The 25,932-nt window shown below is 40.8% G+C and overlaps 2 protein-coding genes across 8 annotated transcripts; one reads left to right on the forward strand and one right to left on the reverse strand.

Moving 5' to 3' along the window:
* The first annotated feature begins 23 nt into the window (after positions 1–23).
* foxj2 (forkhead box J2) lies at positions 24–5,736 on the forward strand. The gene is made up of 10 exons (XM_085178026.1): positions 24–375; positions 691–1,056; positions 1,169–1,243; positions 1,339–1,431; positions 2,070–2,228; positions 2,317–2,818; positions 2,908–3,069; positions 3,162–3,263; positions 4,424–4,759; positions 5,074–5,736. Exons 2-10 carry the CDS (start codon positions 733–735, stop codon positions 5,184–5,186), a joined length of 1,866 nt encoding a protein of 621 aa, XP_085034152.1. The 5' UTR covers positions 24–375; positions 691–732; the 3' UTR covers positions 5,187–5,736.
* Positions 5,737–7,551: 1,815 nt separating this feature from the next.
* Positions 7,552–25,054, reverse strand: epn1a (epsin 1a). Of its 7 annotated transcripts, none has more exons than XM_085178018.1 (14): positions 24,925–25,054; positions 23,932–23,977; positions 20,186–20,346; positions 19,806–19,907; positions 19,270–19,428; positions 17,806–17,934; positions 17,345–17,465; positions 17,083–17,240; positions 16,845–16,916; positions 15,577–15,660; positions 14,068–14,347; positions 13,279–13,443; positions 12,801–13,043; positions 7,552–9,567 (listed from the first exon to the last, which is right to left on the reverse strand). In XM_085178018.1, the coding sequence occupies exons 4-14, from the start codon at positions 19,872–19,874 to the stop codon at positions 9,101–9,103; spliced, it is 1,947 nt and encodes a 648-aa protein (XP_085034144.1). In that variant the 5' UTR covers positions 19,875–19,907; positions 20,186–20,346; positions 23,932–23,977; positions 24,925–25,054; the 3' UTR covers positions 7,552–9,100. The 7 variants fall into 7 exon arrangements, with proteins under 7 accessions (XP_085034144.1, XP_085034147.1, XP_085034148.1 ...); XM_085178021.1 differs by having other exon boundaries at positions 23,932–23,966; positions 24,925–25,021; XM_085178022.1 differs by lacking the exon at positions 24,925–25,054 and adding an exon at positions 24,697–24,918 and having other exon boundaries at positions 23,932–23,966.
* Positions 25,055–25,932: the final 878 nt, after the last annotated feature.

Genomic DNA, 25,932 nt, shown 5'->3' on the forward strand with positions numbered 1-25,932 from the left:
GACAGGCAGAGAAAAGGCTGGTGAAAGAGTAAAGAGGTGGAACCAGCTCCCAGAGGCGGTGCATAGAGTGATATCACGCAGGAGGAGGAGTGAGTGATGTCATTCTGGTAAACCAGAAAGGGAGGGGAAGCAGAGAGAGGGAGGGAGAGAGAAAAAGGAAGCTGTCGGATAAGTTTTTTGTGTGTATATCTCTCCAAAATTACACAAACTTTCACTAGCCGAAGGTATGACTGCAGCCCTGCGGGGACCGACATGCTGAGGAGAGAGACCTGAAGGAGAGGACGTACAGCAATTTGTTAGCAGCTGTGCACAGCTGATGACAACATAAGCCATTAACACTTCTGAAGGCCTTGGGCCTCGAGTGACCATACAGAGGTAAGTAAGTCATTCTTCCTTCTTAGAAAATAACACAAGTAGTTGGAATTGGTACACATATATGCACCTATAGTCATGCTATGGCTTTGCTGGTGAGTGGAAACTTTCCCGAGCAGCACAAAGTGTCTTCTGTCTGAACTTACTGGTGTGTAATAGACGGTAGTTGGGAAGTACAGGAACAGGACTGCTGACACAGTTACAGGCAGAGGGAAATCCTCTGTGGGAGTGCTCAGTGTTTTGACTGCCTACTATATTCAGAGTAAGCAAAAAGTAAAAAGACTTGTTGATCCAGTACTTTCTCTTCTGATCCTTCAGACCCTGGACTGAGAAAAAAACAAAACAAACTAAAACTGAAAAATGTCCTCTGACTTGGACTCCAGTCTTACCAGTATTGACTGGTTGCCCCAGCTGGGAATCAGCAGCCTGCGCTCTGGGAAAGAGAGAGGAGGAGGAGGGGAGAAGGAGAAGAAAAAAGACAGAGGGAGGGAGAAAGGAGACTTTCTACCCTCAGTGCTGGACCCCTCCCCTTCTAACTGTAAAGGGAAACCCCCTCACAGCTATGCTACTCTAATCGCCATGGCAATAGCCGCTGCACCTGAGAGGAAACTGAGTTTAAATGACATTTACACCTGGATCAGTGACACTTTCCCCTACTACAGCCGGGCGGGCCGCGGATGGAAAGTAAGCTACAACATATTATCAGTGTGGGCGAGCAGTAATGATTTGTCACTAAAGTGTAGTCAGTGTAACATCTGCTTTACTGGACATTCCTGACACATGTCATTCCCAACAGAATTCCATTCGACACAATCTGTCCCTTAATAAATGCTTCAGGAAAGTTCCTCGACCGCAGAATGACCCTGGCAAGGTGAGTTACTTCTACCTACTGTTGGAGTTTTCATCATTTGAGATTGATGACTGTTTAAAAGAGCACGAGTTCACAAACCTGTGGTGTCTTTCCAGGGTTCCTATTGGACAATGGATGGACCTTCAGACGGACATCAAGTGAGGGCACCTAAACGTTCCTATCCTGAAGAGGACGAGGAGAGAGAGGATGTATGTTTTTGGTTTTTGGGGGGGTTTTTTTGTGACAAACCTTTATTCTCCACCTGTCAAATACATAGAGGTTTAATGAGACCACATAAAATGCAAACACAGATGTAAATTATAGCCCATTAACGCTTAAAACTCTTAACCAAACCTCAAGCATGTGGCAGATTATTAAAACCGCCACATTTTTCTAATTATGCCATTATTTGCAATGTGTGAGAACATTAAGATGGACTAAGATATCAGTTGTGGTATGGCTACGTCCTATGAAAAGAAGTGTACCAATGAAATTAGCCTAACATGGCAGGCTCACCTGTGCTTCCCCGGGTCTTTAAAAGTAAAATAGGAGGCAGAGCGTTCAGCTTCCGGGCCCCTCCCCAGTGGAACCAACTCCCAGTTTGGATTTAGGAGACAAACAGCATCTCTAGTTTTAAGATTAGACTCAGCAAACTTTCTTTTTTGATAAAAGCTGAGAGCTAAAAGGGAGTTGTTGTTTTGTTGTTGTTGTTTTTTTAAAGGAGGGAATTTCTGGCTGTAGTGGAGGTGCTCAGTCTTATTTAACATTTAATGTATATATTAGCCTGACGGATATTGACAACTTTTTTTTTGTTGCTGTTGAAAGTATTTATGCTGTGCTGTTACAGGTTCCTCAACTGCAGGAACTAAAAGCAGAGACAGGGCTCTCTCCTCATCAGCCTCAATCAGCTTCCCACACAGACCAACAGCTCTTTAACTCAGAGTCACTTGGAGCCATCCAGCAGCAGTCAACCCAGTCTGCCTCCCTCTCTCCTCCCCCATGCAAAGTACAGTCACTTTCTCACTCCTTTTATAAGGTTTACTTTAATTAAACAACACCTTGCTCTTCATAACACCTTATTCTTATCTTTACAGCAACCATCCCCCTACATGCCCACCTCTGTCTCCAGTCTCCCTGTCCCTCATCCATCCGTCTCGCCATCAGCGGTGCTCCCACCTGCAGCCCCTATGTCATCCATCACTTCTTTCCCACCTTCTCACCCACCTGGCCCCACTTTCTCCATCCCCCCTGCTTCTGCTACACCTCTGGCTCCTGCCAACATGTCTACAGCGTCTCCAGCTGCTCCCTCCTTCTCTGACGCTGCGCTGTCTTTTCCTGTGACTTCAGACCCTGTGTCTGTTCCCGCTTTCTCCTGCGCGCCTGATCCGACAGCTGTTTCCATTTGCATCGTCTCGGGACCCAATCACTCATCCGAACTGACTGTCCCATCATCAGCCGTCGCCCCTCCCGTCGTTTCAGTAAATCCCCCTACTGATCCCTTGCTGCGTTTCACCTTTGACGACCTCAACTTACCTGATCTTTATGCGTCTTTCAAGTCTCTGTTCAGGACAGTGCGCGAGAGGGGAGGCTCGCAGTGTAAGTGGCATGTGTGTATCTGTGTTTTGACTCTGTACAGTTTAGATTCTGCATAGATGGATTGAAGGAATTGCCTCTTTTCTTTCCAGCGGATATAGTTCCTCTGGCGATCCCAAATAATGACATTACCCCACTTCACACTCCAACTCTGCTACCCATGTCCCCCCATCCTGCAACCGCACAAATTGCACCACCTGCATTGGCTGCACCAGCTGCACATCCTGCCGACACTGAGCGCATTTCACAGTTAAGTAAGTCTCATGTGACTTTCTCAAACCAGAAATGTATAAACTGTATAAAAGTTCAATGCTTCTAAAGTTGCCTTCTTGCCTTCCACTTGTAGCGGTGCCGGCTGACTGGTTCAGTAACCCAGATTCTCTGAAGGAGAGTGTCCGCATTGCCAGCAACTTAGACTGGGCAAACATAGACCTTACTGGTCACCCAGGTCTGTTTTGTTCTTGTTTAAATGGGCACATTAATCAATCATCAGGGTTCATAGATCTGTGGAGTTTAGAGTCGTGAGGACATGGGTAAAAATGTTTAATCAGCCAGTTAATAGAGTGATTGGAATTCAGTCATTTTGATCATTTATTCATCATTTAATTTAATTATTATTATGATTTATTTTGTCTTTTCTGGTTTCACCTTTATCTTTGTCACATGTAACACTGAAGTATTTAGTTTTGTATTTTGGAGTGATGGCTACATAAAGCGAGCAGTTAGAAGATTTCATGGCAGGCCTGTAAAAAGGAGATTAGGCAATTTTTCACAAATGATCAGCTGATTAGTAAAAGTAATTAATGTTCTAAATTACAGTCCTCTTTCACTGCGACCATTTGACATGAAATAGTGGTTAAACACAGACATGTTTCTGTGCTACGTACATTGGTGGGAAAACAAAAGTTTGCAAAGAGTCCTCTGAAAAACCATGCACACATTTACAACTTCCATAGGATAAATATCATCCCTACACTTTTAATCAAATACACTTGATTAACTGATCCTAATCAAACATTTTGGAATTTTGTTTGTCTGAATCATTCAGACAATCTCACAAACTTCCAAGAAGTGGACGTCCCAGCAAATTCTCCCCCAGGTGCAAGACTCAAGAACTCTGAGAACTACATCTCAGGCTCTACTGGCCTCAGGACGTTAAATGTTAAAGTTCACGGCTGTAAAATCTGAAAAACACTGAACAAGTATGGCTTGTTTAGAAGAGCTGCCAGGAGAAAGAGTCTTCCCTCTAAAAAGAACATGACAACGCAGCTTATGAATGAAGAACCAAGGTTCAGTCAGACCTCAACCTGACTGAAAGGCTGTTTCATGTTAAATGGCTGCTGTGAAAAATGGCTGTCTGCAGACTGTGTGCAAGTTATTATTGAGCCAAGAAAAAAAGAGTTGTCGTAGCTATATTCCTCCAGTCATTTGGGCGGCCTGACTCTTTAGAAGTTAGACGAGAACATCATGCACACTAAACAATCAGTCCAATCCAGTGAAAGCTTTGCTGTATTTTGTAAAGAAAGGCCTGTGATGTTTCATATTATTCTTAAAAAGCCACAGCTGGACCTTCGTGCTCTGATCTGCTGCTTCATTTTATATTTGCAGACCTTGTTCAAAGCATGAGACAGGCAGAGCTCTGCGACTGGGCTCTGGACCCGGCGGTCTTCACTTCCCTCTGCGACTCTCTGAACCGCTTCTTCACTCAGAAAGGCATGATCACCCCTGGGAATAACTCCCCTGTAGCCCCTGGTGCCCCTCAACCCTTACCAGCCTTTAACTTTAACCCACCCCCTACCCTCTCCAGCCTCACTCAGCCCTCACCCCTTCCCTACTCTTCAATAGCTCCCCCTGCCAATGGTGCACAACCACCGCGGCGGGCTCTGCCCATGCAGGGACCAGGTCTTCAGAGACCACAGCTAACACAGCCTGCAAGCACAGCCGGTGAGACCTGGACTTAAAAACACATTTTCTTCTTTACTTTTATGAAATAAGACAGGTTGGGTTCATATTTTCCCCAAGCCTGCTTTAGAATAATCTTCCAGATCAGTGACATGTTTGTGCTATGAGAGCTATTTATGAAACACTGAATTAAAAACAGTTTTTCTCCTAAGATTGAACAGAAATTGTTATAAATCTGGACAGCAGGTTTTGTCTGTTTAAAAGAAGTTGTTTAGATAGAAAAATATGATTTGACATTCTCTCACTTCCTTCTTGTTATATACTCAGTCCACGTGTCCTCTTTTTTTCCTTCTCAGCTGGGATTCATCCTCAGCCGATGACGCCACGACAGCGTCCCCCACTAAAGAATCTGCACAGCAACAGTGAGGAGATCCAGGATGACTTTGACTGGGACTCTCTGATTGTTTGACCCTCTCGCTCTGTGTGGAAACCCCAAAATGTTTTCGAGAAAATACTCTACTCTTTGCCGAAGCTGTCTCACTCTGTTGTACATGTTTAAAGCTTCTCTGACAGCAAGTATGGGATCGAGTTTGTCACATATGACTGAATGCCCCCCCCCCCGAGGTTCAAATAGTTATTTTTTCAATATTACTCAAATTCATATGCTGTAATACTGTTTGTTTAGCATATCCTATGTAGGTAGTTGGGAGGCTGGTGTCTATTGGATTGTAAAATACAGAACTGTGTAAAAGTCTTGAGCCTCACCTCATCTCTTTATGTTTTTCTTCCAAGGAGCCAGGCTCTTGTAAAAGTGCTCCTGAGCAGTAGTTCTCCAAAATATCTGAAGGTCTTTCAGAGCTTTTCTTTGGACATTGGCTGCTTTTTTTTTTTTGATAACTTGCTTTCAGCCAAGTCCTTGTACCTGACCATTTTCAGAGGAATATTTGTTTTTGTTTTTGGTTTAGCTACTTAACACTGACCTTTAGATCATTAAAAAGACACCAAACTCAAGGGATGAACCAGTGTTGTCTACACATAACTTATAAAGAACTCAATTTAAGTTGCATCTTTAGGCTCTTTGTTACTTGCTGCCTGTCACAGATAGGGATGGGTATCGTTTAGGTTTTATCCAATACCAGTACCAAACCGGTACTTTTGAAACGGTGCTTAAACGGTGCTCAAACCGGTGCTTAAAGAATGGAGAACACAAAATTGGTCCAAAAACCTCTCCTGTTCAGCTGTTTTTTTGTAAAAAGATATCAATGTTAGCCTTTTCTGCAGCTATAGGGCATATATGGTATCACTCTTGGTTGGAAGCAGTGCTTAAACAATGGAAAAAACACAAACTTTATCCAAAAACCTCTCATGTTTAACTGTTTTCCACTTTTTCTTTGGTCATTTTAGCCTTTTTGGCCAGGGTGAAGAGAGTATCTACCATCAAACAAGAAGACAGCTGCATGTAACTACGACAGTGTTTGCTAGTTCACCTTACATGCATTAATGTAATAACGTGGTGAGCCTACTCAACGTAAATTACACACGAACAACATTAAGCTACTCACGCAGAGAAGTACGGCTGCTGCTGCCATCATCATCCGTCATCATTTCTGCTACACTGGCAGAGCTAGGGGCCAGGACTCTATGGGTTTTTGGGGGATGTTGCTAACTCCAGGTCCGATAACAGGCACCACACCCGCAGTAGATGTGCATGTGCTCGGTGTGAGGTCTCGCAGCAAGCTATCAAATAGGCGCATTTCTCGGCTTTTAAAAAAAACGCTATGCTTCGCCAGATGTTTCATCAGATTCCAGGTGTTACCTCCTTTGCCCAGTATCAGCTTAAAGCACTTGTTGCAGGCTGCTGAGTTTGCATCTTTTGCTGTGAAGTACAGCCAGACCTTTGACCGCTTTGCCTTGGGCATTTTTAATCTGTAGCTCTACTCTAAAATAACGTATGTACCTGGGCCCGCCTACTATCCTTGGAAACGTAAAATGATTGGCTAGAATCTAAAGTGTATCACATCTCAGGAAAAAAAAGCACCGAAATAAAGCACCGAAATGTGCGCTGTTTTTCGGTCTGGTTACTAGTACCGTTTATGTCAGAACCGGTGCCATCATGGCACCGGATACCGGTACCCATCCCTATAGTCACAGAGCTATTTTACTACTTGGCATGGTGTGTTCTTAAAGAAATCTGAGGAAACTGGACAAAAGAAGGAAGTAGCAAACCTAAAAGAAAATCTTCCAGCAGATGGATGGTATCTGAAAGTCATATCCTTAAAAAACAGGCAAAAATCCAGCAAAGACCTGACACAGAGATACATTAGACTTCAGCTGATCCATCCAAGAATAGGGATGGGTATCGCTTAGGTTTTATCCGATACCAGTACCAAACCGGTACTTGTGAAACGGTGCCGGTGCTTAAACGGTGCTTGAACCGGTGCTTAAAGAATGGAGAACACACACTTTGTCCAAAAACCTCTCATGTTTAGCTGTTTTTTTGTAAAAAGATAACAATGTTCGCCTTTTCTGCAGCTATAGGGCATATATGGCATCACTCTTGGCTGGAAGCAGTGCTTAAACAATGGAAAAAACACAAACTTTATCCAAAAACCTCTCATGTTTAATTGTTCTCCACTTTTTCTTTGGTCATTTTAGCCTTTTTGGCCAGGGTGAAGGGAGTATCTACCATCAAACAAGAAGACAGCCACATGTAACTACGACAGTGTTTGCTAGTTCACCTTACATGCATTAATGCACTCATTTCCCATTTTCCTACTCAAATAATGAAACAAAATTTTAGTCACATTATTGGAAGAACAAAAAAGCAAAAGACATTTTGTGTTTTTGTTTTATTTCATAAATTTCTTCTGATTTTTTTCCATTTTACTTTTCAAATGTGAATGTTCACAGTCAACACCACACAAAATTCCACCTTACCCGATAAAAGAGATATTCTTCTTGTTGATATAAAATAACAATAAATTCATCAAACTAAATTAAAAGAACAGCATGAAAAGCATATTGTCGAGTCCCAGTTTTATCTCCTTCCATTTGCTGAAATAATTGTCTTTATTTGTTTATTTCTTATTTTTAAAGAAGCATCAGTTGCCGTCCCTCTCCAAAGGAAAGGGGGATGAAACACAAGGACAGTGCGGCTCTGGGACACCTGCATGCCAGGAATCCCATATGAAATGTGTGATTAAGAAAAACTGCTTTTAATTACTGAAAAGAAGAGTGTGAAATATGATTGGCAGGGAAAAAACAAAACAAAACAAAGGTGACCCTTATAACACCTCATTTGAAATTCCCACATTACATCTTATTATTACAACTTCCAAAAGCAAAAATAATCAATGTGGATTCTTCCTTTCTGAGTCACTGAAATGAGATCAGACACGGGGGGAAAAAAAATGGAGACAGACACATATAAAGACATGAACATTTGAACAACTGCGTACTTGCACACTCAAAAATGAGCATTTGTGTTGTCATTCGCACTTTGACACACACACACACACACACACACAACGAACATCACTCCCTCCATCCCCCCATTGGATCACAGATGTCAGAGCTCTTTTTAGGTTTTCTACAGTAACCAGGAAGAAGCAGAATAGAAAAAAAAGGGGGGAAAAGGCATTTGATCTAGATGGCATCATCACACAATCCTCCTTGTTTATTTGTTCCCAAAAAGTTGGAAAAAATAAATTACATTTACCATTAAATTAAAAGTGAAACAATTTGACCACATTGTGCCTGAAATGTTAATGCAGGTTGTTCAGCCCGTATCTCAGTCTACAGTTCATTAAAAATAGCTCTTCATGCACTCGTTTCATTTCAGTGATTCAGTGTTTGTCTTCATCCTAGAGGGAGAGAAGAGGAAGAGGCAGGTACAACAGTTTCTCTGTCCAGTTTGTTAGTGGCTATGTCTCCTCATCCTCCCTCTCTCCCAGTGCAGTAATGTTAGAATAGAGACACTACTGAAAAAGCCTCGAGGTATCACTGACTTACCTTCATTTCAAGACAGGACTGAAAGGACCAAAAATGAAAAACAAAAACAAATACATGAAGTACGATACAGAACAGAACAGAATTAAAACAAAATAAATAGATCTCTATTTCCCACCCGCAAAACAACCCGTGAAATGAAAGGACTAAATAAACAAAATAATTATTCTGAAATGAAATAATGCTTTCAAAAAAGGAAAAGATGAAATGTTTTTTTGATTTCGTTTTTTTTGTTTGTTTGTTTTCTTTAAATATAGAGATGTAGACATTTTTCTTTTTGGACACAAATTGCATTGGTGAGGGGGGGGTGACTGAAGGGGGCAGCAGGTATGACAGAGGAGGCTGAAAGGTGAGCCAAGTAGTGGTGACACTTCCTCAAAGAAGAAATGGGTTGGTGCTTGTGCCAGTCGTTCCTCCACCTCCCACTGATCCTCCAGCACCCATCACCCCTCCTGGTCCTGTGGGCCCACCCAAAATCAGCTGAGGATGTGGTGCGACTCCGGGTCCCATCAGACCTGAGCCTGGGGGTGCCATTGGGGAGAGCCCGCTGTACGGCATGCCCATGGGGCTGGGCTGCATCATGCCCAGGCCCATTCCCGGAGCCCCCATTCCCATACTCATTGGCGCCATGCCCATTCCTGGTTGCACCATGCCCAGCATGGGATTGGGAGGCACAGGACTGGTGCGGAGGCCGCTAAGGCCGAGTGAGGAGGGCTGAGGTGAGATGGAGGTCATAGGAGGAGCCACCCCAAAAGGGTTAGACGATGCAGGTGTTGGAGAAACCCCCCTACTGGAAATGGTACTGCCCGGAGTCACTGCCATGCCAGTAGCAGGAGATGAACCTGGAACAGAAGAAACACGTACACGGGATAAATCACAAAGTTCACTCGTCTAACACATTTTTAATTTAATGTTATTATTAACAGATCACATTAACATGTGTATCTCTGTATTAACAAACATGCCATATTGGTCCAGTTTATTTTTCTTATCATTGTTGTGAGGAGACCATAAATAGCATTTGCATTTCTGTTGTACAGTTCATTTGCTGTTATGGAGTTCTTGTTATGGATAAAAAGTGTCTGTTTTTTTGTTTCAAAATAGCTGATAACTGCCAACATCTACAAACAAATATAATTTTTTAAAGTGGTTCTATATAGTGTGAAACTGTTAATATAGAGCGTTATTACATTTATTGCTAATACAATCATATGGCACATTGACTTCTGAGGAAAGTTTAGATGGCACACATCATCAGAAAGGTTGCCTACCCCTGGTCTATATCATAACATCATCATTATTAACATCAGAAAGCCTTTAAGACATAGTAAAGATATATTTTTACTGGCTTAGTTCACATTGCATATTTATCTTAATATATATCTGGCTATGATCTTTGACAGTATTTGAGATTATTATATATTTTTTGCAATTAAGAAAATGTTTTCTTTAAAAAACAACAACAAAAAAAACTAAATGTGAATATGGCACGCACATACAATTAAAAGGGTTGCGTTTTGTCTTTGCTTTGCTGACAGACGTTTTATGGAATTAATTTTTAATACATTGCACTTTCTAAAAGAGCAGTTCATTCTGAAAATTCAGTGTTTTTTGCCATTATTTTCTGTGTTTGGTCACATGTGTTTGGTAACTATGTGTGGATTGTGATTAAGAAGTGGTTTCTCGTTATCGAATCAGAAAATGCCACAAACGTTATTTGTAAACCACAATAATGAATAAAAGAATGGAGACAGTTTGACATCTCCAAGTTAAAATCTCGTAGAGAAGATTAAATCAATTTTCGCCATGTTAACCTAGAAGTTTTAAAATTTTAGCAAACAAAAAAGCAAAACAATATTTTGGACTTCAGCCTGGTTTCTGCATGTTGATCAGATATTATGATATTGTGACATGTGCATGCAAGTGAGGCAAATGCAAAAAAAAAGAGACTGGAGCTGAATCAGTAAACTGATCGACCAAATTAATCAGAAACCACTGTGATAATCATTTTACATCTTCATTTTGTTTTTATTTCCCTGACAAGCATGTTTTAAATTCATTTTTATCTTTCAAATAAAATACTCATATTTTGTTTCAGTCCCACAAAATAAAGGTTAATGGAAACGCAAACATTTGCTCTTACATTTTACTTTTACAATTACTCAAATTTTAATTTTACATTTAAACAAATAAGTTATATTTTTTCTATTGATTTATTAACTCAATGATTTTCTTTCCTTTTTCAATTTCTGTAAATGTTTCCATAGCCTGATAAAAGGTACGCCTCTAAAGTTTTCAAAGCACCATTACACAGCAGTTTCATGTTAACGTCAGTCATTTTCATATACAGTGGGGCAAAAAAGTATTTAGTCAGCCACCGATTGTGCAAGTTCCCCCACTTAAAATGATGACAGAGGTCAGTAATTTGCACCAGAGGTACACTTCAACTGTGAGAGACAGAATGTGAAAAAAAAATCCATGAATTCACATGGTAGGATTTGTAAAGAATTTATTTGTAAATCAGGGTGGAAAATAAGTATTTGGTCACCTCAAACAAGGAAAATCCCTGGCTCTCACAGACCTGTAACGTCTTCTGTAAGAAGCTTTTCTGTCCCCCACTCGTTACCTGTATGAATGGCACCTGTTTGACCTCATCATCTGTATAAAAGACACCTGTCCACAGCCTCAACCAGTCAGACTCCAAACTCCGCCATGGCCAAGACCAAAGAGCTTTCGTAGGACACCAGGAAAAGAATTGTAGACCTGCACCAGACTGGGAAGAGTGAATCTACAATAGGCAAGCAGCTTGGTGTGAAAAAATCAACTGTGGGAGCAATCATCAGAAAATGGAAGACATACAAGACCACTGATAATCTCCCTCGATCTGGGGCTCCACGCAAGATCTCATCCCGTGGGGTCAAAATGATCATGAGAACGGTGAGCAAAGATCCCAGAACCACACGGGGGGACCTGGTGAATGACCTGCAGAGAGCTGGGACCAAAGTAACAAAGGTCACCATCAGTAACACACTACAACGGCAGGGAATCAAATCCCGCAGTGCCAGACGTGTTCCGCTGCTGAAGCCAGTGCATGTCCAGGCCCGTCTGAAGTTTGCCAGAGAGCACATGGATGATACAGCAGAGGATTGGGAGAATGTCATGTGGTCAGATGAAACCAAAGTAGAACTTTTTGGTATAAACTCAACTCGTCGTGTTTGGAGGAAGAAGAATACTGAGTTGCATCCCAAGAACACCATACCTACTGTGAAGCATGGGGGTGGAAACATCATGCTATGGGGCTGTTTTTCTGCCAAGGGGACAGGACGACTGATCCGTGTTAAGGACAGAATGAATGGGGCCAAGTATCGTGAGATTTTGAGCCAAATCCTTCCATCAGTGAGAACTTTGAAGATGAAACGAGGCTGGGTCTTCCAACATGACAATGATCCAAAACACACCGCCCGGGCAACAAAGGAGTGGCTCCGTAAGAAGCATTTGAAAGTCCTGGAGTGGCCTAGCCAGTCTCCAGACCTCAACCCCATAGAAAATCTGTGGCGGGAGTTGAAAGTCCGTGTTGCTCGGCGACAGCCCCAAAACATCACTGCTCTTGAGAAGATCTGCATGGAGGAATGGGCCAAAATACCAGCTACTGTGTGTGCAAACCTGGTAAAGACCTATAGTAAACGTTTGACCTCTGTTATTGCCAACAAAGGTTATGTTACAAAGTATTGAGATGTATTTTTGTTATTGACCAAATACTTATTTTCCACCCTGATTTACGAATAAATTCTTTACAAATCCTACCATGTGAATTCATGGATTTTTTTTTCACATTCTGTCTCTCACAGTTGAAGTGTACCTCTGGTGCAAATTACTGACCTCTGTCATCATTTTAAGTGGGGGAACTTGCACAATCGGTGGCTGACTAAATACTTTTTTGCCCCACTGTAAATGCTTACAGAAATTCATGAATATTCCATGCTCTCCATAAATACAAGTCACAGGAATTCAGCGAGACTGAATTTGTCTTTCTGGACACAAAACGTCGAGCTCATGAAGTTCAGCTGTAACTAACCTGTGTTCTGAAGGAAGGGGTTGTGTGCTGATGAGGACGAGATGGAGGGAGGCGGTGGCTGTTTGGGTTTGGGTTTAGACGGCACCAGAGAATCGAGATCCACCAGTGCTGCGTTGGGGCCCAGGAAGGACTCGGGAGTCTTCCGAACAGGAAGTGAAGAACCAAGAGAGGACAGGTCAAAGGGTACCGGTGAGCCTGTGCTGTCAGCGCCTGCTCCTGAAGATCCTAGTTGCTCTGGATCTCCTAAGCGAGGTAATGAAGAGCAGAAAGAGTAAATCAGACTCTTAAAAACGTACTCATAACAGCAAAAAACAATATCCGAGTAGATACTCACACATAGGAGGATGAAATGTTAGACAGGACAGCTGCTGAGTGCATGCATTTGGAAATTTGTGTGCAAAATATGTAAATTCTGTTTACAATTTTGCGCCAGGACCCGAGCATGTGAGAGTTCACGTAGTTTTACGTGTCAATGTACCTGTGCCGTTAGTGTGTTTGGCGGAGCCACTCCAGATGTCGGAGGTGATAGGGTCAGAGGCAGGGACAGGCCCGTCCTTTGCCCAGGGGTCTACTGGCCCCCCGGAGGAGGAAGTGCTGGGAGGCAATGGAGGACCCCAGGGGTCAGCACTGGGGGGGGTCACAGCTACAGGGGAGGGAAGGACACGCAAGGGAGGGGAGGGTTAACACAACACCTTACAGGTACAACTCACAATAAGGTGGGGACAGGAAGCTGGGCTGGGCAACAACAGTGGTGTTTCTCTCTCCTCAACCTCTCCATTGTTAACTTTCCAGGAGGACTGATACAACTGACAGCCACATTACTTACTCCTAAAGATAATCTGAAACTTATCGGAGGTAAAGGAGAGATAAGAAGCAACCTTATACATTAAAAAAAAATAGATAAATAACTGAAAAAGGCATACAGAGGGCAAGAGAAGAGAAAGCTCTGGTTGAGACACAGCCACAGTCAGTCCTGAGTAAAAACAAGAGGATAAAAATCCCTGGTTTAGACACAGAGGGGGAATGGCATGCTTGCTTTCTTCACTACAAAGAGAAAGCATGTATAGACGGATGAAAAGATCAGCTATGACAGCATGGTGACATGTATGAGGGGAAATGCAACCGTGGAGTGAAGGGGAGAAAAAGTCTCCACATCCTCTTTCACCCACAGAGACAAGGTTCTGTTTTAATCACCAGCAACAAGTACAGTCCCACCCACCTGACTGCCGACAGAGGTCAAACATGACCACGGGTCGAAGATCCTTACCTGAGCTTCCCCAGGGGTCGACGTTGTTTACTTTGTTGGATGATTCACCCCATGGATCTGGAGGAGGAGCTATAACAGGCGGAGCTCCCCCACCCCAAGGATCAGAGCTTGTAGGGGATGTGGGTGATGCTACCCCCCATGGATCTGTGGTGGCTGTGCCCCACGGGCCCGAGGCGGCAGAGGCAGAAACTGTGGGTAGAGGTGAGGGCCCGGCGGAGCTCACGACAGGAGCAGCGGGGGTCCCCCAGGGGTCCACAGCACTCAGCTCCATCAGAGCGCTCTGTACAAGAGAACATTTAATGAATTAATGCTTGCACAGCTGATGGACATCATTACACACGTTTCACTATGCCAGCACATTTATCATTTTCTATCAGTCTTATTAGCCTGTTCTCTCTCTCGGGCATTCATCAATAGTGCTGATGAGATGTAAAACCACAGAAGGAGAATTGTTGGCATCACCACCAACTTTTCTTTCGCTGCTTTTTGCACATTTTTAAAATGATTTATTACTTGAGTTGGGACTTAAATGAAAGTCCTGATTTCAATCTTTGTTTCAAAAGTTTAGTTTTCTAAATAGTTTAGGGAAGTAAGCCTTAACCAAACTGCTCACTGTGTGGGCGGTTAAAGGTCTTCTTCCTCTCTATTGTTTTTGCAGAGGCTTCCATTTTTCTTATGCGTGTTTGGTCTTTTTAAGCAACTATTTTACATGAATAAAATTGGGATAATCTCAAATGTTGGCTTGTATGAACCAAGGATCAGGGAACTATAACCTCAGGTGACATTCTGAGGTTAGATAATAGTGTTCTGATAAAGGAGAAAATTGAAAATTAGTAATATTAATTAATTAATTTAATATTATTAAAAATAATAATAGCTGTTAGTTATGCTTTGAAGACCATCTGCAGTCTCAACAAAGATGCCTTTTTGGTGGAAAATTCTGGCAACGGCTGAAATGATTTTTATTACTGTAGAGGAGAAAAAAACTGAATGAAAGCACAAAGGTATCTCACATTTCAGAGAATGATTAATGTGTCTGAAGCTCTGAAACTTGAAAGACCTGAAGGGTTGTGTAACACTGAGGAGTAGCTTTGGACCCAAAGCTTTCTTACGAACGAGCGGATTATTGCATCAGTTATGATAAAATCTACGCACTGTGCATTTTATGGAGCACAATGTGTCTCCCCAGTACAATGGAAACATTGTGTGTTTCCAAGCTTCATGCAAATTTGAATCCTTAGCAACACTGCTTACACATGAAGTCAAATAAGACACCTGATAATGCTTTCACGTACCATCTGCTTTTTTCTTTTTGCTGAACAGTCCATCTGTATTTTACCAACACTTTTAGTATCTGAAAGTTTTCACTTTAAGTCAAGTCACACTTTGTTAATCAGACACACAGCTAACAAAGCTGAATTTACTCATGGAGACACACACAGACCCAAGTAAAGCAGATGATCCAATGCAACTTATCTATATTCATTAAAACAAAACAAAAACACCCACCTCCTCTGGTTTTGGTTTCTCCCTCTTGCTCTCCTCAATAGCCATCTGCAGTCTCAGGTCATCACCTCTGCGCAGCCGCTCCTCCTGCCAATCACAAACACACAATTATATCCATCAGCAAACTCCAAAAACGCACCACAGGCACAGATTCATTAAATCCACACTGAAGGTCAGTATGAGCGAAGGAGGAAACCCTAACCTTTAATCATGATTCAAAGGCAAAAGATAAGGCTGCTCACACAATGTGTGTGAAGAGCTTGTAATTTTAACACAGCTTAACACAATTTAGATTACAAGCGCTGTCACGCAGCATCCTAAAACTGAAGACGGTGGCAGGAAGATGTCTTAGACATGGGTAGGCAAAACGGCTCCTGAGAGGGAGGATACAGATGCAAAAGCAGCTGTGGTTCGTTTGTTTGCTATCAAATGCTTCCATGGTGAATACTCCAACTGCTGTGTGGGTTTTAACTGCCTGCACCAACAATGGTATCAGTTCGGTAGCTGCGCACAGCAGAGCTTCTTTATCACCTGAAGGACAAAACCTTTATAGTAGAAATAGAAAGCCTTTTATATGAAATCAATAACAATTAATTTCAGCTCAGATGGAGATCTTGAACATCAACTTAAGATCCTGCCTATTGCCACCTTTATTCTAACACATTTCACTGAGGACTGACAGCATAACACAGACTTATCTGCAAGACAACAGATTGTCTTTAATGCCAGTAAATTAAATCTGAAAGGCTAAACTAGTCTAGTTTTACAGTAAGTGCAGGACTGCAAACACTTGATGCAGACAAACAGGGTTAGCACTCAGTAAACACAGAAACAGGAAGTTACAACAGCAGGAGGAGGGTGTTAGAGGTTAGGAAAGAAATGTTTTAAATCAAGACTAGGGTTAAGTGCATGCTATCAGAGACGGCAATGAGAAAGAAAGAATAATCAATACTTGCAAGCCACTCATTGTTAATAAATTATGGCAAATATTTGCCAGTGACATGCAAATTCTAGATGGCAGATGATTAATTTGTTAGGTGCACGTTTTTCTTGCAGTTTTAACACATCTTGATGAGGTTCTGAAAAGCGCGTCTTAGGATGCGACTTTTTAAACTGAATTACTGCAACAGGATTACTGCAAATACGAGCATTAATTCATTTTTTCTTGATCGATCAATACTTGACATTTGCTTGAGAAATTCCATTTGACAGAAAGACAGATAGTTGATGACTGGCTCTCCAGCCAGCTGGACACACTCTCTGCCCCTGACCTGTTGGTGAATCTCTTTGCTGAGTGTGAGTGCATAGCGGAGCTCTGCATCCTCCAGAGGGTCCGTGCTATTCTGGGGGAGTTCAGGGGTTAAATGGTGAGAGCAAAGCTAGGTGTGCTGCATGTACAATATTTGTAAAGCCTTTGTGTACATAAGTGACGTGTACATTAGACTGACTGCAAACTTATCTGAAGTAAAGGACCAGTAAGCTTAGCTCAACAGGTCTACTTGGTGTTACCTGCTCTGCCTCTTCTTTACTCATAGCCAAAGCCAGCTGGAGCTGCAGATCTTCTTCTCCAGAGCTCTGTGGCCAAGCCTGCTCACTATCAGCACCCCCAGAGTGTGAGCCCAGCGACAGGCTGCCCCCCAGGCTGGGTGCTGAGGGGGCTGAGGAGGCTAAAGTGGAGATAAATATGCACAGAAGGGACCAAACCCTCTTATAAATACTGCAACTGTGACCACTGGATCAGTCTGTTAACTACTTAGAGTAGGTGTCTCACCACTGGAGGTCTGTGCCATCTTCTCTTTGGTTTTCAGGGCGTGGATCCTCTCCTCTCTTAGTCTCTCTTCATCTTTTAACAGCGTCACCAACTGTTTGGCTTTCTCTCGAACATTCACACCCTGGAAAAACAAAGCGAACCACTGTTAATTTAATACATAACATGAAACAGATACAGTTAATTACAAAATCAAGTATAAAAGCAGTTACTTACACAGCATACTGTATTGATTTAAAAAATGTTTCAACTCAAGCAAAGCTCATTTATCAACAAGCAATAAAACTTTTATGGCTGGCTTTGTGTAGTTGCACAACAGGTCACAGACACCTAGTCAAACACGCTGCTTGTAGTTTAGTCAAGGACGTTTTACAGAGTGTGCCTGCATTCCACAAACGTGGACTTTAATCACCACTGACTTCACCTTTCCATTCAGCTTTGAATGCATGGGTGTGTCTGTGTACCTGGTCTTTGCCATCTCTGTCTATGTACTGGAAATCCTTGAGGGTCTGGACTGCGTAAATGTTCTCTCGGCACTGCTGGGCAACACGTTCTGAACCAGTTTTGATCAGGTACTCCATAAGAGTCATAGCCTAGAGAAAATGGAGAGAACTGTAAATTTTCAAATACAAAAATCGCAAAAGGAAAATAAACCTTTTACACACAAAAATGAAAACAAATATTTGAGCTTTTGGTTTTTAAATCCCACACATAATTACTAACCATCCCTGTACTACAGACATAACTACTCCATGGATTCCCATCCAAAGCCCCAAACCTTTTTAGGTGGCAATTATTCCGTGCTGCAGACACTGAGACACTGCGGATAAGTAGTTATTCCTGGAAAACTTTCTTTAAAGGGCGCATAGGTAGTGCACTTTTTGGTAATGTCCTGTAAACAAACCTGGGCAGTCATAAAAAAAGAAAAAGAAAAGGAAAAAAAGAGGCATACGTGTAGACGTCTGCACACAGCTTCAAGCAAAATGTCTGATGGGAGACTTTTTGTTGCTTGGACCCAGGCAGCGCACTTGCAGACACTGAAACTACAAAACACCAAAGGGTGATGTGTCTACCAAGCTGTTTTTTTAAAGACCATGGCTGTGCAATTAGGTGAATCTTAATTTCGGTTTCCACGACTTATTAACACAAGCTGATTCCAATAGAAAGATTATTATGCTGCACTCCGTTTTGGACATTCCTTTCCTTTACTGTAACCTCTATATAAAAGTCCACATTTACTTCCAGCCAGGCAGCAGATTTAGTTTGGTTCACATTTATTTTTTTATTTAGTTTTTCAGTTGAATTAAAGTTAATGGAAATACACTTGTATAAAAGACATTATTCTTCTTTTACGTTTAGTCAGTCTATTTTTCCAAAACCAAAAATTAATTGTAATCTTACTATTTAATACAATAACTGTGACTATGAATTCTCCTATAATTGAGGCACTTCCTTCCAAAGGTCTGTAAGAATTGTGCCATATTTTTACACATTTCAAAAAGGCTGCGTTCGCCACTGTCAGCTTGTACCAAGGCACCCAATGAAGGAGGGGTGGCATAAATACTATGTCAACCAATAGTCACAGTGGTGCTCTGTGTGTGTAAATACCACGAGATTAGTATGAAAATAATACTTGCAGGAACATTTTGGGTCTCTCGGTTAAGCAAAAAGACAGAAATATGCAGAAAAAAATAAAAGGTTGCACACTGCAAGGTCCCAGATTCGCCCTTTTTATTAAACCAGATATCTGATGAACTGTTCCAAACAACTTACTTTTAAATATTCACAATTTAAGTAGCATGCTTTATTTCCTTTGGATGAAATAATGAGATAATGATATGCTATATTTTGGAGTTTTCCCATTGTGTTTACGGTCTTGTGTTTAATCTGTATTGTTATTCCCCAACTTCACTTCTGGACTCACAAACCTTGTACACATGTCTCCAATTCTTGCCGTGGTCATTGAGGCGCTTCCACACCATGCTCATGATTTCTGAGAAGGCCACGACATTGTAGGTAAGATCAGCGATCTCTGACATAAGGGAGCTGCTGGGGCCCCATGGGTCATTTGACGTCGCCTCCCTAACCTGGACACAAGAACACACAAGAGGGATAAACCATTAATTATTCCACTCAAACCGACTGAGATGGGAATTATTTCAGACATTACTTTGTGACATCTTGGTGCACAGTGTTCTGAGTAACAAAATAAATTCAATCAGATCACAAGCTGCAGAGAATAATGAATGGGTACGATATGATTAGATTAGCTCATTCTCTACATAACAAGGGGAAGAGTGAGGAGGTTCTCCAAAAAAATATTAGATTATCGGAATCCGCATAATCTCATCATCTGTGTGGCAGAGATGCATTTGCTACACTTAAGTCCTAGATACAAAATGGGAATGTGTGGAGAAAATGAAACAGAAGAAGAAAAGCCAGCTAAGAAGCCAAGAGACACAACCTTGATTTCAGCCTCTGAATAGTTGTGGACGATGTTCTTTACTTGTCGCCGTAGCGATGAGGTCGACATGGCAACGGTCTGGCCACTGAGCTCTGTTGAAATCTGAACAGCAGATGGGCAAGAAGAAATGTAAAGTAGAGTTAGTACAATACAAATAATACAAGTTTATTTCCAGCGCACACAAATCAACAAGACTTACAACCAATAAAACAACCAGCAAGAAAGACGATGAAGACTTGAAATACTCGTAAGGAAGTGTGCGTATACAAGAGTCTGAAAGAAAGAGCAGCAGACTTTAAGAAGAACAATCAGTGAGTGGAAGATTGCATTGGTAACCCAAACCAGCATCAAACGAGGAATAAAGACAATATCATGCACACCTGTTACACAAGACTGATGCAGGAAAAGGGTCTCTCCTCTTGGTATATTGCCGTTCCTCTATCTTGGCTGCCACTCATTCATGGAGTGCTTTGTCTCGGTTTGTCTGTTTCTTCCCGTGGCAACATTGGGTCCCAAAACCACAGACTAAGGGGGATGAAAACTAGGGAGCAGGATTGAGATTAATGTAAGTGTAAATGCATTGTGACTTGGATACTTCTGCTACAGCACAACGAGCAGCCTTAAACTTAATCTGTCACTAAATCTAAAGTAACCATTTATAAAAATTTAAAAAAAAAAAAAAAAAAAAAAAAAAAAAAAAAACACAAAAAGGACAAAGGAGATATTCAGCAACAAATATCACATGATCTGTTGCTGATCCACACATGCTTCACAGAGACACAACTTATCAGTTATGAGCTTTTTCTCTTATTAGAGCGAACAGCTTAAAAATAGGAATGCAGTCATTTTAAATATGACCATCTGACTGAAAGCTAATACAGGTTGTCTTTTTATTTACTTGTCAAGTGAAGAGAAACATTACAATCTACACTATAAATAATTATTCAGTGAGTTTTAAAGTCTGTTTTCTGTTCTTTACATCTTCTTTGAAGATTTACCCCAGGCCAAACTGATAAATAATGTTTAGTGACAAGGTTAAATTCCATCTTTAGAAGCAAAAAATAAAAGTAATCAGTAAAAAGAGCAAGAAAGCGTGAATGAAAACAAAGTAAATTTATGACAGAGAACTGTAGCAGTGAATTTAACTGGATGCGATTTTAAAAGATGGCGTTCACACTTTCAGGCAAACCATTTTGGCTCCTCAACCTTGATTCCTTAACAAAGTCAATAATTTAGTTTTCACATCTAAACATCAGGCAACTTCCAGCTTCACACCAGGGTAAAACTATACAAGAGTAGCACTAAGATAAATATTTTAGAAGGGATCCGTTTACTTAACTCCAGGTACTCTAATCATTACACTGCCACAAACTTTAATCTTGAACCCATATTTGCAGGCCTCAAGAGCAGAATCACGGATTAATAAAAACAACATATCATCAACCAGTGCTGACACTAATCAGAGACAGAGCCACGTATGGATGTCAAGAAAATGACACGCATGGTTAAAACAAACTATAACCTTGAGACAGATTTTAAATGAGTATTTTAATTCAAAGAGAAAGATACCCAACAAGTGTGCGAAACCTTATGATGCAATAACGTATAGTTTCTGTTTTGCAACACCACTGACAGTTCCTGAATTTGGTCTAAAAAAACCATGGACTTATTCTGTTTGCTGATGGAGAAAGAAAAAAGGCACGAAGAATGATTTTTGTGGATCAACAGCATATCCCTCACTACCTGCTGAGCTTTTTTTAGTATCTGATTGCTCACGCATCAGGTTGAAACACTGTTGCTGACCAGATGCAAGCTCTCACTGCCACAATCTGCATTTTCTTGCGTAACAGATGCTACCTCAGCTTGTGCCACAAAAATATAGTCAGGTCCATAAATATTTGGACACCAACAGAAGCACTGAAGGAGCTAGCTACACTTTTCTGATGTGAATAGAGGCAAAATTACAAAAACTATCACTCTCAAAACACTTATGGATCTAACTGAATAAAGGCCATAAAACAGATCTAACATGATCAGACTTAATTTTGCTCTGTTTATTTATAAGTTCTACAGTCATGTTTTGAGAGTGGCCCTGAAATAAAACATCAAGAACACATGTGATTGTGATTGTTATTTGAGCAACTGAAAAACACTAATCATCTTAAAGGTTGATGCTCAGCAATTCTCTCGACTTGTACCTTTCAAAAATAAAGGAAGCACGTTGTCTTTCCTTTATAATATAATAAATATCAAATATTCCCCACCCACTGTATGAGGACCTTCCCCCAGGTGGCAAACCAGCACTGGCAAGAAACATTGCCACTCTTTCCGTTTCTCCAGATTCAAGCAGATCCTTCTTTATACTGAACCAATAAAGTAAACAAACTGACTTCTACAAACAGCATGCTGGTTACAAACTTGAGATTAGTTAAAGAACGAAAGAAAAATAAGATTTTAGCTCTGACTGCTTGTTACTTGTTAAAATAAGTTGTAACTTGCAGTAATAAATTAACCTGTTGGCAATGTTTAAACCAATGGTTCCCAAATAGTGTGGCTGGATAAAAAAATGATTACTGTAACTGCACAAGAAGTAACCAATGAAATTCAAATGTACTACATTAGTTGACATGAAATGACCTGATTGAGAGTGAGGAGGATCAAATTTGCACAGTGGTAAAACTGATCACTTTTTTGTATAGAGAAAACCACATACAACCACTTCAAGATCAAGAACTGTTAGGAGGAAAAAAACCCCACAAAAAATATACTTTTTTATGGCTTCAGCTGGACTGGGATGTTAATAGGCCGTTATTTTCTGTAAGGTATTAACAAATGTGAACGCTGTGCCACACAAGCAAGACACACCTGAAAACCAGATCTTGAGAGAAACTCCGACTACTAAGTTGCATGTTTGTGGAGCTTACTGGAGACCAAAAAAAAAAAAAAAAAATTGTAGGTGTCACACTTAAAAGTGCTTTCATCTGACACAACAGCTAAAACAGTCATTCACGCCATTTTAACTGACATAAAGGCTAGTTTCTGCAGATATAAACACTGGTTTAAAGTTTGAAAACTGCTGGGTCATTCCATCACAAAACAAAATGGGCCTTCTGCTCGAACATCTCAGATATCCCTAAAAATGAGATGGTCCAAAGTTTGGATTTATATTAATATATGAAATACTTCTCTAGCTTACACTTTGAAATTTGAGACCATGTTTGAATGAGCATACCTCAGCAAATATTAAAGATAAATACCTGAAATTTACTATACCAAATGATGAATCGGGATCTGTAATTTCAGACAAATACAGAGTATTTTCTAACTAAAATATGGAGGGGGAAAATGAAAGCCATCTTGTAAATTCCCATGTTTATTCACACACTGATAAAAAAAAAAAAAAAAAAAAAAAAAAAAAAATCACATTGCAAAAGCCAACTATTAATAATTTCTGAGTGATATATAATTTTATTTCACAATACCACAAAATGAAATGTGCAGAATATTGTTTTGACATGAAATTCTTAGTTAATTCATAATCCAAATATAGTAAATTTATAGAGTTTCAACTGAGAAAATTTTGTTAAATACATGCACGTTCTTAATTTCCAAGACCTACTGCCCTGTATGACTCAGGTTAGGTTTAAAATATACGAAGAATTTTAAAAATGCAGTGAAAATGTACAAAAAAAGACAGGCACATCGGACAAGGTTGAGCAGAAAATGTTCTTGACAACTGGATGATTTAGGATGGTTTGGCCCCAGTGTCACGATCAAAAATGCCTTCATCTGACAACACAGCTAAAGCTGTCATTCACACCATTTCAGCTGTGTGAAAACCATTCGATTACACATTTTAAATGGATTTTAAATGGCACAAACCTAAAGCCTTTAGTTTGGTTACTATACGAAAAACATAACTGTTCCAAACATCATTAAGTGTTTTAAATGAGCCTGACAGCTATAAGGGGTTCAGATTTGTAGGTCAGATAAACATGAGAGCATGTTGCATAACTGAACAGAAAGCAACCATTGCAAAAGTCAGTTCAGAGACTCCTGAAGCCCAGTGCCAAAGTTCAGACACGCCAGCTAATCCGTGATAACCATGATAAGTGACATAACATACCTTTTATATAGCTCCTCTTCTCGGATATCGTCAGTCTGAAGCCACACTGAGGGGAAAAAAATCCCCCACAAAGTTTCATCAGAAGCACTACAGTACACACTTTATCACCCTCAAGCGCCAAAAATACACAGATCTCTCACTTAGATCACATACAGAACAAGCGATAAACGATCTGCTGTAGCGTTTATTTACTCATAACTCACATCACAGGAAGCTGCTCTATATGAAGGATGGATTGTATGGTTGAAGCCAATTAAAAAAGGCGAAAAGCAGGCATAAGTGTTAACTGATTTATTCCTCCTATCACTCATATCCAGCTAACACTGCACAGCCTCCCGAAGACGTGACCCCCACCCAGATAACGTTAACGACCCTGCCAGGCAGATGCTGAGCTCCCTGTCACACCTATTAAGATAGCAGGCTAACTAACTGACATGTTAGCAACCAAACTGTCATCTAACGTTTTTCTAGCTGCAAGCAAACGATAATGCCCGCTGTAAAATGGCACACACGGGTATTAAGCGAACATTTTTATGTCGCAGAGGCTTAATTTATCAACTAAAGCTGAGCACCAAACTCTCTTATTCCCAGCTAAGCTAATCGAAACTGTTTGCGATCACTTTGCTATCACAAAGTCTGGGTGTAGTACTAACAGGTGCACGGAGGGGTTTAGTTAGGCACAAAAAAGCAGGGTAACTAAACAGAACGAGTCGCTCCTGTCCCAGCGCTGAATTACCCCAAAATCGATAAAAAGGTGAAGGTTACCTGCCACTTTGACTGATAAAATAAATCACTTTGCTGCTGTTGCTGTTCAGACACATTAGCCAGCTAGCCTGGTAGCAGTTAGCTGTTGCTAGTTCGCTACATGACTGACGGACTGTATGAGCTCCAGCTTCACGTCCTGCTTTGGGACACTACTGAATACACGCATTCAAGAGTCGAAAAAGGCTGACAACCCGGCACAATAAATATCTAAAATAAATGTCTACTGACCCTGCTGTAGCTTGAATGTACGAGGAGATGGCCGAATTTCCGCTTCCGTTCTCGCCTACAGGAAAGACCGCACCCCCTGTAGCTTTGTTTTCCTGTGATGGTAGTAGGAGACTCATGAATTATTAATTGGGACGAAATGAAAGTCTCAAATAAAGAGACATCGAAATGATTGTTTATTACCGTTTAATACGTAATACGGGGTACGTTTTTAGTTCTGAGATAAATTTCCTCTTTAATGTGCATTTTGTGTCAAAGGGAAGAACTCACATCCTCTTTTTTGTCATTATTTTTGTTTTGGGAGACGTTTGTTCCATGTTTTCCAGACTTCTCAGAGATAAAAAAAAAAAAAAAAAAAAAAAAGACTTTGTGTGGCTAATAGAAAAGAAAACTGTTTGATACTATACAAAGTGTCTCTCTGGTTTCATTTTTAAAAATCCTAGATGAGGAACTCGTTTCACTATTGGCAAGAAAATGGAGAACTTGCCCCTGATTATATATTTTTACATTGTGATAGGAGGTTTAATATTAGACAAAGATTACCCAAAGAAACACAAAATGCAGTTTTTAAATGATGATTTCATTCATTAGGGGAATCCAAACCTAGCTGGCCCCTCCTCAGTAAAGGAGCTGTTAATTAATGTGAACAACATTTTTTTTAGAAAGCACAGTTCAGTTTCAGTCTCCAGGACTGATTATTGCCAGCCTGTTGATTCAAGAAATCACTTAAATCGTTCCTGTCTGACCAAGTGAAATAGGCTAAAAGATTCCAAAAAGGAAAGCTTCACACCACAACCTAAAGAAATAGCTGAGAAACACAGTCATCAACATCGATCAGTCTGGAAAGAGTTACAAAGCCATTTCTAAGACTTTGGGACTCCAGTGAACCATGGTGAGAGCCATTATCTACAAATGAAAAAAAAAAGTGGAATAGTGGTGAAGTTTTCCAGGAGTGGTCAGCCAACCAAAATTAGTCCAAGAGCACATTAACGACTCACTCAAGATGTCACA

The sequence above is a fragment of the Neolamprologus multifasciatus genome, chromosome 11 (genome assembly GCF_963576455.1).
Source record: "Neolamprologus multifasciatus chromosome 11, fNeoMul1.2, whole genome shotgun sequence".
Lineage (NCBI taxonomy): Eukaryota > Metazoa > Chordata > Actinopteri > Cichliformes > Cichlidae > Neolamprologus > Neolamprologus multifasciatus.